Source organism: Hydra vulgaris, chromosome 12 (genome assembly GCF_038396675.1).
Source record: "Hydra vulgaris chromosome 12, alternate assembly HydraT2T_AEP".
Lineage (NCBI taxonomy): Eukaryota > Metazoa > Cnidaria > Hydrozoa > Anthoathecata > Hydridae > Hydra > Hydra vulgaris.
The window spans coordinates 29,795,001-29,808,985 of NC_088931.1; the positions used below are offsets into that span (position 1 = coordinate 29,795,001).

A 13,985-nucleotide genomic window follows, 5' to 3' on the forward strand; every position below is an offset into this window, starting at 1 on the left:
AAAAAAATGTAAATGTGATAATATAAAGCGTGCGATCGCATGCACCTCATGAGAAGGTTATATATATATATATATATATAGATATATATATATATATATATATATATATATATATATTTATACTGTGTGTGTATATATTTATATATATATATATATTTATACTGTGTGTATGTATATATATATAATTATACTGTGTGTATGTATATATATATATATATATATATATATATATATATATATATATATATATATATATATATATATATATATTCATATACAGTTGAATTTATGTAATTTGAATCCTCAAGGGGTTTCAAGATATGTCAATATGTCCTCAAAGGGTCTTAAAAAAATATCTGTATGTTTGTGTGTGTATTTTAAACAAGAGTACTTGCTTTTTTTATCTGCTTCAAATAGAATTTTATTTTCTTCTCTTTGTTTCATTATATTCTGAAATACCAATAGTGACTCTCTAGTTCGGTTATTGGTCGTTGGATATTCTTTATAATTTTCACGCATACGATCATCAAACGTATCTTCAAAATTACTACACCACATCCCAAGACTTATACCAAATAATGAGCATAAAACATGTACATGAGGATCTTAAAGAAAATTTAAAACAATACTTGCAGTTGTTTATATATTTTACAATATAAATTATTGCAATGAACCTAAATATAAAAAAATTAACATTATTTGTTAAGAAATGAAATGTATATATATATATATATATATACCATAAAATATGTTAAAAAAAAGTATATAATAGAAAACAGCAGTGTCTTTTAATAGCATGAATGACTATTATCTGATTATTATTTATTACTACCATGACATTGTGATCACATGTACATTCATATATATATATATATATATATATATATATATATATATATATATATATATATATATATATATATATATATATATATATATATTTATGTATATATATATGTATATATATATGTATATATATATGTATATATATATATGTATATATATATATATATATGTATATATATATATATATGTATATATATATATATATATGTATATATATGTGTATATATATGTGTAAATATGTATATATATATGTGTGTGTATATATGTATATATATATATATATGTATATATATATGTATATATATATATGTATATATATATGTATATATATATATATATGTATATATATATATATACATATATATATATATATATATATATATATACATATATATATATATATATACATATATATATATATACATATATATATACATATATATATACATATATATATACATATATATATACATTATATATATATATATATATATATATATATATATATATATATATATATATATATATATACATATATATATATACATATATATATATATATATATATATATATATATATATATATATATATATATATATATATATATATATATATATTATATATGATACTAAACCTTTCACCATGAATGAAACCTATTTCAAATTTGGATAAAAAAATCTCTGCATATTTGTTCACAAATTTGTGAATCATATTTGAAGACTTTGGAATATAAATATATCCTTTCGCATTTTTTTTTAACTGTTGTCATGGAGAAATTTAAATACTTAAAAACTTTTTTATGATAACATTATTTCATATCATGCATGTATATCAAAAATATAAAACATCAATTAATACAAGATCTCTTAATGCTGAATAATTAAGGGGCTAATTAGGAAAATATGTGCGCAGAAAGGGAAGGGGTGCTGTAACTAAAAGAAAAGTTTCTTTAACAACATGTTTATTAAAACAATTTAAATGGTAATTTGATTTGATTTAATTTTTCAATAATAATTTCATATATAGTTTTATTAAAATAGAATAATAAGTAATTTTAATAATTTTAGTTGTTAGTATTTTTTTTATAAAAAAAGAACACAGGCTAGTACTAAGAAGTTTCTTATTTTAATGGTTCTATTTTACTAATCTAGTACTTAAAGTTTCTTAAGAGTTTCTTAAGTTATAAATAGGGCTTCTAGCACTAGTTTCTTATTTACATTAACTTAAAAATAACTACATAGTTACCAGTTATGAATTTTTTTAATGATGGGTAAAAGCTACTTAATATCCTTTTTTTCCATTCATATTCTTATCAGTCTGGGCATACGCAACAAAAGAGAAAAATCTAATAAAAAAGAGTTGGAAGAAAAGTGTTAGCAATCTAACAAAATAATAAAATGGTCAGGAAATTTTACAAATACCTTAAAAAACCACTTAAAAGTCATAGAATTTGTTTAGATAAGGCAACAGAATCAACCATATTAACAGATGAGAGCAAATAAAAAGTGAAAAAGAATATATATGGGCAACTTCTTTGCACCATAAAATCTTAAAAATTTTGTCTCTGATTTGGCTATGAATGGCAAGCTTTACCCAGATATAAATACATTCGCTAGCCAATAGCTGGAGATGGATTTAAATTCTTCTCTAATGAAAGCGATGTAATGAAACTTCTGCTCAGATTTTGATGAAAAAGAAAAGAAAAAAAGATTGACACCATAAAATTAAAAGTATCCAATAAAGTTAAGTTTAGCATAACTGTCAATGAGTAGTAAGCGACCGGGGTTGATATTTGACCAGGGCCAGGTTTGATAAAACATAGCCGGGGCCGGGTTTGTGACCGGGGCTACATTACTATTGATATTCCTTTTAAATATATTATTGTTATTTAAAATTCATATATTTTATGTAAAGGTATATATATCATCTCATCGTCATCATCATCACCATCATCATTATCATCGTCATCATCATCTCTACATCATCATCATCATCATCATCATCATCATCATCATCATCATCATCATCATCATCATAATATCATCATCATAATATCATCATCATCATCATTATCATCATCATCATAATATCATCATCATCATCATCATCATCATCATCATCATCATCATCATCATCATCATCGTCATCATCAAGCATACAGTTGATGATGATGATTAAGATGATGATGATGATTAAGATGATGATGATGACAATGATCATTATCATCATCTTAATCATTGGCATCATTATCATCTTCTCTGATACACACTATAAATATAATTACTACTCTCATACTCTCTCTAAGATGATTGCTTCTTTTCCTATCTTTTAAAGACACCATATATCCATCTGATCTACTTTGTTCTTTCTTATTTGTCATTGTAAATATTTATGAATTATATTATATTTGTATATATTATTTTTGTGACTTATTCTTATATTTTCTTAAACTTTCATAACAAATTTTAACTTGAACAAAATAAAAAAAATAGCAACAACAACAACAAAAATCCAGCCCGGCTAGTAACCCCTGCAAATTGTGTTTGTTTAGCCGGGGCCGGGTTTGCAAAAACATCTGTTTTTAGCCGGGGCCAGGGCCCCGGTCACTTACTATCAATGAGATTCAAATTTTAAGTTTATGCAGTGCGCTCAATGAAATAATGAAACAACATATAAGCATTTTTAAAGTATCAATGAAAAAAAAAATTGGTTTCATCTACACAGGATGGAGAATCTGTAAACAAGAAGTATATTCAAAATTTAGATTTTATTGGTCAATTTTATCTTAATCATGGTCTACATCTGAGAGTATGTAACACACATTATAAGAAAAACCATGATATTGAAAATTTAAGCAGTGCCTGTGATAATGATAAAAATGAAAATAATTCTTTTGATGAAGGCGCCAACAAAACACCTCAACAAAGAAGGCTGCTTTGCAGGAAAACAAGTTGACTGTAGTATTACTAGGGATGTAGTGGGGATCAAACTCGGAACTTCTTGCTTCCAAAGCGAGCGCTCTACCACTAATTGTTACCAAATAAAAAAAATTTAAGAAACCATAAAACTTTTTATTACATTTTAGTGTGTTAACTAGCCTCTATTTAAAAAAAATATATATATATATACATATATATATATATATATATATATATATATATATATATATATATATATATATATATGCGGTAGTGGTGTAGTGGTAGTGCGCTCGCTTCATAAGTGAGAGGTTCCGAGTTCGATCCCCACCACGTCCCTGGTAGTACTGCGCTCAACTTGTTTCTCCGCGCAGCGGCCTTGTTCATCAAGGTTTGTGTTTCGGAGTTATAGAGTTGAGAGAGGGTTATAACCACAATTAAGTAGCCTCCTAATCTGTAGTGGCCTTCTGGGCCTTGGGGAGGTGAAATAACAAAAAATATTGCGATAAAAATGAGCTCTTTATTTTTTTAAAAAAAAGTAAAATTAAAATATTGAACAATATTTATTAATATTTTAAAATAAAATTGACAGTTAAGTTCTAATCAAGCATAAACTTTAATTTTATTATCTATATAAACTTCTACTTCTATTATCTATATCTACATTTATATACAATATTATACAATATATAGTTTCTATCAGTTAATTATTTCACAAAGAGTGTCTGTTAAAATATCATCTTCGCTTTCAAAATCACTATCTGTGTCATCTGTATCGATTGTTTCAATTATTTGATCAAAGTCTACTAAATTTTTCTGAACTTCTTGATCAGATGTAGTAGTTAGACATTTTCTACGCTTTTGCATATATTTTGCGACAGAACTCTCAATAATTTCGTTATAATCTTCAACCGACCAAAGACTATGGTTTCCAAGATTTACAACACAATCAGCAAGTGCTTCATGACTCAAAGAGAGTCTCTTATCTGATAAAATATTTGTGACAGTGCTAAATCTCTTTTCAACTTGTGAATTTGATCCAGATATACTCATAATTAATGAAACAAGGCAACATACATTTTTAAATTGAATATAATATTTTTGAAAAATAATTTTCCACAAACTGCGCACCGGGTGACAGTCAAATTCAGTTTTAACTAGCCACTTTACTTTTTTCCATTCTCTTAATGCGGCGTCTCTTTGAAAATCAACGCTTTTTAATGGCGTTTTAAAATAATTGCTAAGAAGGTTGATTTCCAGCACTCCTTATTCTGGGTCTTCATATATTCAATGTATTGGATCAATAAATGTCATACTTCTAAAAAGTATAAATTTTCTTGAGTAGTCTTGAAATCTTCTTGACAATAACAAAGACAGTTTTGAAAAAATTGTTTTTTTAATATGACAAACTTCCATAATTGATTCATCATAAACAAAACTATTCATTTCTAATACTACATTGACATACATACAATTTTTAAAGTGCCTTCGTTTATTCCCAGCCTTAGCAAATGAACCTTCTACATCATTTTTATCAGTGACCATGTAACGGTTTATAAAACTCTCAATAAATTCATCATCTTTTCCTATCGCTTGAATTTTGTCTTTTATCTCCAATAGAGTTCGATTTACAACTGTTGGAATTTCATAAGCCAATAACTCATTAGTTTAAATATTTTTGCGAACTATAACATCTAAGCTTTGCATGCCAACTTTGCAAAGGAAAGAATGGCACTTAAATGATTTAATAACCCCCTTTACTTTCGCAACAGTTTGAATATTTGTCTGCTTGCTTGCATAATTTTGGTAAGCCATAAAAGCTGGCCATGTTTCTAACAGACTACAAACTCCTTTCCTCCTATGTCCAACAAACCTTGTTCCTGTAATTTTTGGTAAATTGTAGTGTGTTATACCAAGGCATTTTGAGGCTGCTTCAACTTCTGCTTTTAATTTACCAGAGTTCCTTAATAGATAGTAGTTAGCAATATAAAAGTTGTCAATTTTTGTAAAATCAGGGATTTCTTTAAATGCTTCTTTTACTGCCAATTCAACCCTATGATTAAAGCAATGGATTTTTATCAACCATGGGCGACTCCGCTGCAATTGTACCAGTACACCGTTATGTACACCAAAATTTACACTTGCGCCATCTGCAGTTGCACATATCACTTTGTTAGTATAATGTTCAGATCTTATTTTTAATAATGATGCATCTGATTCAAATATGTTGTTTATACCATTAGTTACTGAGTTTGAGTCACTGCCACCAAAGAGTGACATGTCCAGCTACTCTGTGACCATGTAGATCGATATACTATTTCTTTCCGTTCGAACTAAAACTAGTTCTTTTTCTTTACCTGTTTTTCTTGCTTGACTACCGTCACTGAGAATAGAAAAAAAGTTGCACCGTTTAAAGTTTTTAACACATTTTTCACGTACGGAGTCAGCACAACATTTAATCATTTCTCTTCCAGTATGACTATTCTCATTTTGTTTAATTAAGCTTGCGCCAGTTAATTTTGCACACTTCACCTTGAATAAAAATGTTAAACACATCCATTAAAAAAATAGAACTTGTAAGCATATACAGGTAGAAAAATAAAACAAATAGGGTAGATTAGGGTAACATGAGCACCTTGGTTATTATGAGCATAACCAAAAAAATCTAAGATGTAAGCAGTGAAGCTAAAGTTGCTTTATAATTTTTGAATCAACTTTATATGGAATTGTGACAACAATATGGTTATAACAAGAATCAGTATAATTTGCGTAAAATTATATGTAGTAAATAGCAGCTCTCGTCTAATTAAATTGCTATTCAATTTTTTGTTAAAATATTATCATTACACATTACATAAAATATCATCATTCATTATTAAACATTTAGTTTTATATTAAACATTTAGTTTTGACTTTATTTAAAAAAAAAAACTTTTTTGTGTAATACGAACGTGCTCAAATTACCCAGTGTTTTTAATTAAAATTACCTAGTTTAAAGTCTTAAAATTGCAGTGATTTTGATTGCTTTTTTTTTCACTAAGGCTACTTTTTTAAAACCTCTGTGTTTTTAAGAAAAATACTTTGGGTGTCCAAATATCTAAGTAGATCATAAGTAGTGACCCCTAAAAATTGTTTATTTGAAAAATTTTGGATTAAGCATAATTAATTTAGAAAAAATTCCAATTTTGGCTTAAGGTGCTCATAATACCCTAATCTACCCTAACAGTTACATAAAATGTTATAATGGCAAAAATGGTATTTCACTCATATGTCAGAAAAGTTTTAAATCTTACCAGAACAGAAAAATGTGAATGAGACATTGTAGGATGGCACCCCATTTCATAGGCAATTTTTACCAGACTGCGGTAGCAATTTATCATGAGTATTTCTTTCTGTGACGATGGATTTAAGTAAAAGCTTTTTGACAAATTCTTAAAATCCACCTGTTAATATATATAAAAATGATTTTTAAACAGAGTTCAACCTCTATCAATATGATTACCAAATATTTTTAATTTATTTTATTTTTTTGCTTGCGAAGACATTTTTTCATGGTACAAAAAAATTAGCAGGAAGCGAATCTTTTTTTATTGATAAAACGCTCATTTCTATTTCACTTAAAATATTTTTTAAGTGCTTCCTCCATCATCAAAAATAATGAATATGGCGGTAATACGATTACTAGTTATGTTTTTGAAAAGAATATAAGTTAATAACAGCGCCAAATTTGCTTAACAGCAAAACGTAAATGCTAAATTACTTCAATAAAAAAAATTGACATTTTTAATTACTTCAATATATAACAGCTGGAACAATTTAAAATAATTTATAATAGTTAAGTTACGTTAGTAAGTTACTTGAACATATAAATTTCGAATTTCAAATCTTTTCATTTCTATATATTGTAAAAGTTGCCAAGCTTGGTAACCTAACTTTTAAACATTTTTATTTCTGGCATAAAGAAGTATTTATTAATATCCACACCCTGAAATATAAAAATAGTTGTAGTGTTTATTTAATTTGTAAGAATTAAATAATTAGAAAAAAAATAAAAAATAGCATTTAACATTTTATATAGAACCAGTACATCTAGTTTGGTAGAAAATTCAATTCCATCTAATAAGTTTGGTCTAAAGAGCGGCAAATTCTCGTTAAAATAGCCTAAATTTGTCTTTCAATTAAATTTGGGTCTTAAAAAAATGACTTCTTTGGCCCTTAGAAAGGTTACATTATGCAATTGTTATACTTATAAATAAAAAAAATTTTTTGAAAAAATATTTTGCCTGCATTTTATTATTTAAACCGTTATTTACACACAAATTTTCAATAAAATAAAACAATTTAAAATAAATTAAAAACATTTTTTTAAGTCATTTTTGCCAATTAGTAACGTGTTACTAAGCGATGAAAAGTACCATCTACAAAGACTATAGGAACTGCGCATAATTTACGAATGTGTGAAACATTTTATAATTAAAGTATTATTTAAAAAAAAAGAAATAACAGTTAATAATCAAAAATAAAGTTCAGAAGCAAACAAAAAAATTAAACAAACAAATTGTATCAGAAGGTCGCAAATAAACAATATCTTATTTTATTGATTCATATTCACTAAGTTACAACAAATATTATTTTAAAAAAATTGTAAAAATTAAATTACTTTTAATTTTTACAATTTTTTAAGGGGCGCTAAATGAAAAGAAGGTACCTTAAAAAAAAACGATCCTTCATCTATAATATAGAAAAAATTTTAACAAATAAGGGTGCCAATCAGGGTTGCTGTCCCAGAGCGTGACTGCTCTCGGCAGCCTGCTATTAACTTATTTGCTTTTAAATTGAAATGGCTTGAAAATAGAAGAAGTTATTAAAATAAAACATCAACAATTTAAATTAAACCCTTACATTTTTTGCTCCTTTTTTATTATTGTCAAAATCTTCATTTTCCAATTGTATAGCATATTGGTGAGTCCTACTTGATATGTCTACTAGTGCTATCTTTTTTAATATTACTCGTACCAATTATAAATCGTAAGGCAGCTGCTCTTACTGCTCTATTAGTTCTTAATAAAATAATACTTCAATGAAGAGCACACAATTTACATAGATTTTAACTACATAAGTGGTTTCTTTTTCTGTAATGGTTTCAATTTGAAAATCCTTGACAAACTCCCATTTATTAAAAGTCTTCAAAGTAACTCTCTTATTTTATAAAGTACTATCCATATTTTAATTTTAAAAATTTGGTAAAGAATAGGAAAAGTAAACTTTTTATATATCCTAGTTTGTCTTCATTTATATAGAAATATAAATAGTCATTAGTGAAGAATAACAACTGTCATTAAAATGTGCCTTGTCATAAATTTCACGGAGTCTGCAATGTATGCCTTCATTAGAAAATTTCCTTATTGACACGTTAAAAGTGTTAAGTGGAAATTATACTCTATTCTTTATTTATCTAAATTTAAGTTTTCTTAACAATTTTATTGCCTCGTTCGTAGAAGACATCGTCATCATCAACAGAGTGTCAATTAAATGTTGCGAATAACAGTTAATTGTCTGCATTCTTTCTTTCCAAAAATAAAAATAAAAAAAAGTGCATTTTCCAAAATTTAATAATATTTGAAGTAATACAAAACTTTAATAGTAAATATATCTTCTACTAAAAAGTAAAGATTGGTTTGTGTGCAAACTTTATTGGAAAGTCTGAATATTACACATACCTTTAACATATTAAAAATTAAAAGAATAATTTAAATAACTTTTTAATCAATTTTATTTTTAAGCTTTAAGGATTTTTCTGTTCACTTTTTGAATAGCGCATAAACTGTTAATTATGTAAAGCTGCTGTTAAAAATTAATACATTTTGAATAAATAAATATTTTATATAAAGTATGACAATTTAAGACTTATATTTTGTATTGGTTTGCTTCAAGCGTGTTTGCGTTCAATATTTACACTTTTCAAGCAAAACAATCAATCATTACCATAAAACAAAATAAAAATAAAAATAACATAAATAGCAGGGTTGCATGGTTTTAACCAAATGGTTTAAACCATTGGTTTAAACCATGGTTTAAACCAATTAAAAAAATGTTGGTTTAAACCAAATTAATGTTTTTTTAAAAAATGATTTGAACTTACAACAGGAAACTAAAAGAGGGTTATGTTCACAAATAAAACTAATCTTCAATATAGATGATTTTTTTTGAATCCATGAGTTTTGTTTTTGTTTTTTCATAGAATAGAGTCCTCAGTGTTATTATAGAACAAAGCAGTAATAAATTAGTAATAACACTTATTTATCTGTTTTCTTCTACAGACAGTTTCTCCTTCAATAGGTTCATCAAGAAGCATTGCTTCCTGATGAACTTATTTCATCAGGAAGTTTTCTTAACAATATATATATATATATATATATATATATATATATATATATATATATATATATATATATATATATATATATAATATATATATATATATATATATATATATATATATATATATATAGATTTATATGTTTAGCAAAAGTATAAGTAGTTATAACATAATTTATTGATACCACAAAAATGTCTCAAAAAACTGGGCGCAAATGTGATATGATTTGGTTAAAATATACACGAGTGACTGTTCCAGAAAGAAAGGGGTGTAGAGCAGTTTGTAATGTGTGTAGAAAAGAAATGGAAGGATGCATGAACATGTAAAAAAGTGCAAGCAATCACAACCCCATGAAATTATGGATTCAATTGAAGATCAACAACTTCTTGAAGGTAATTAAATGAGTGCATTGTTTTAAATTTTATACTTTCCCTAAATTGTAAACATATATATTTAGAATAATTCAATAAACTGCAATTTCATTTTAAAGGTAACTCACCATCAACATCACAACAACAAATGAAAAGGTTCCAGCCCAATTCAACATCAGCTGATAAATATTTGAAAATTGATAAGTTTTTCACACGAACAAGCCTCAAAGAGAAAGATTTATTTGATCTGCAACTTGGTAGATTTATATACAGTACAAACTCTAGCTTCAGAACAGTTGAACACAAAGAATTTAAAAAATTTATCAATATGCTTCATCCAGGATACACTCTACCTAATAGAACTCAAATTGGAGGAGAAATATTAGATAGGGTTTACACAGAAGAAATTGAAAAATGTAATGTATTGAATGGGAAAATTGTAGCCATGTCTTTAGATGGCTGGAGTAATGTACATAATGAACCAATAGTTTGTATCTCTGTAATTACAGATAAAATTAACATTTTAGTAGAAACAATCAACACTTCTGGTCATTCACATACTGGTGAATATCTTACACAATTAGCAAAAGAAGCAATAAATTCTGTAAGACGTAAATTTGGATGCACAGTAAAAAGCTTTGTGACTGACAATGCAGCTAATATGAAATCAATGAGACAAGAACTGTCATCTGAAAAAGATATCATAACTTATGGGTGTGCTGCTCATATGCTGAATCTTTTAGCAAATGATCTTAACATTGAAAATGTGAGCAAGCATGTTACACAAATAATAAAATATATAAGAAATAATCATCAAGCTGGAGCAATTTATAAATTAAGCGGAGGAACAAAATTGCCACTTCCTACTGAAACTCGCTGGAATTCTGTATGTGATTCACTTGAAAAATATGTCAACAACTGGAGCATCATTTTCACAATGTTTGAAAAAAATAAAGAATTGGATCCTATGATTTGTAAAAAAGTAAGTGATATACAGATAAAGCGAATTGCAGTAGCTCTAGATACGTTGCAAAGTGATCAAGCAAAAATAAGTGACAGTGTTGAAATTTTTAAAGATTTGATGAACAGTTTATCATTTTTATCAAACGAAAAAAAAAAAAAAATTGAATCTAGATACCATCAGACTGTCAGTGATGCTCATTTACTGGCAAACACACTAGATCCTAGATATTTTGGATCTAATCTTTCTGAAAATGAAAATGAAGCTGCCATGAATTTCGCAGATAAAGAGTTCAAGAACTTGTTACCAATAATATTCAAATTAAAAGCCAAATCTGCTCCATTCGATAAAAGCTATTTGTATAGTGAATCTGTTTTTAAAAATGTATCACCAATAGAATGGTGGAAATCTCTTAAAATTGTGGATTGTAACATAGTGGATATTGAAGGTTTATTAAATGCACCAGCTTCTAGTGCTGGAATCGAAAGAATTTTTTCAACTTTTGGCCTTGTTCATTCTAAGTTAAGAAACCAATTGGGGGTAGAAAAAGCAGCAAAGCTTGTATTTATATATAGAACATTAAATAATGATGTATTGAATAATTTTGATGAAATATAACATTAATATTGATAAAGAATATAGTTTACTCACATAAAATGCGTTATGCTTTTTTTTAATTTAAAAGGGTAACTAAATACGGCATTTTTTAATAAAAACCAAATTTAAACCAAAAAAACTATGGTTTTTTTGGTTTTTTTAAAAAAACCTATGGTTTTTGGTTTTTTTCAAAAAAACCGGTTTTTTTGCAACCCTGATAAATAGCGATAATATAAAATATAACTTTTTTGTTTTTTGTTATTCACTTGTTTTTACTGTTCAATAGAGATTTAAGGAATTTCTTTTTATTGCTATAAAAACTTGTATAAATAAATATACTCGGGTTTGCTAAATAAAAAAATGATACATAAAAAAATTTATCGCAACATTTAATTATAAATCTTTCTTTTATAGTTTTCTTTTAAGTTTCATTTAATAACTTTGTATACAAAGTAAAAATTGAATAAACTTGTTTTTTGTTACTAATAACAATAAACAATTTTATTAATGATTTTTTGTAAAATTTGTCATCATTTATCAAAATATATAGTATACTATATATTTTGATAAAAAAAATTTTTATAAAGAAATTATTATTTAAGATTTTTTTGAAATTATAATTAAAAAAAATAATCTTTTTTCATTTTTAGTTAAAAAGGTCATTTTTTCTGCAATAAACTATAAAGTAACAATTTTTTTTTTTAAATAATTGTCATTTTTGAAATTTTTGCTTTTTTTGAGACCCAACATGATATACTTTTGAAAAACTTTTTTTTACATAATATTAGGGACCCATTAAAATTTTAGAGGTCTTGAGGAACCTCAAGATAATTTCCTAGAGCATTGATATTTTTCCAGAGTATTTCTGAAATGAATAGACAACTTTTGCACACCCAGGCTAAAAGAATTGTAAAAAAAAACTAAAATTCACTCCACCCTAATATATATATATATATATATATATATATATATATATATATATATATATATATATATATATATATATATATTATATATATTATATATATATTATATATATATATATATATATATATATATATATATATATATATATATATATATATATATATATATATATATATATATACAACACTTGGAAATAGGAAAAATGAGGTTGACATTAACTTGCTGATCTTAATCTTTTAGAGGTCAGCATCAGGTTGGCAAAAATAATTTGATACAAAGGTCTTATCATAAAACATAGAAAAGAGGTTTCTTTTTTCTCAACCTCAAACACTTTTAAGTTGGCAGTTAGGTCAATATTCGGCATTGCCTACCCTAACTCTGAGGGCTGATATATACATATATTTATATATATATATATATATATATACATATATATATATATATATATATATATATATATATATATATATATATATATATATATATATATATATATACATATATATATATATATATATATATATATTATATATATATATATATATATATATATATATATATGTATATATATATATATATATGTATATATATATATACATATATATATATATATATATATAAATATATATATATATATAATATATATATATATATATATATATATACAGTGGCGGCAAAAAGTCATGCACCCAACTGAAAAATAACACTTTTTTACTATTCACACATATAAATTTTATTTAAAAAACACTAATAACTGTCCTAAATGTTAGCAACATGAAATATAAATATCTTAAAAATAAAAATAATGATGTGTTTAATATTTTGTATGACTGCCTTTGGCTTTGAGGACATGCATGATACGCCGTGGCATGGACTCGACCAATGAATGTAAGGTTTCTGGGGTGATGCTTTCCCACGCTACATTCAAACACCTCCACAAATCTTCCAAACCAGTGGGTTTGGATACCTGCAGCTTTGGGAAGAT

The 13,985-nt window shown here is 25.7% G+C and overlaps 1 protein-coding gene across 1 annotated transcript in view; it reads right to left on the minus strand.

The window, feature by feature from the left end:
- The window catches only part of LOC124807840 (uncharacterized), a 35,433-nt gene that overhangs the window by 17,912 nt on the left and 3,536 nt on the right, over positions 1-13,985 (minus strand). Inside the window, exon 2 of the mRNA XM_065812856.1 lies at positions 396-605. Coding sequence (XP_065668928.1) covers positions 396-605 — 210 coding nt within the window. The remainder of the gene's footprint in view (positions 1-395; positions 606-13,985) is intronic.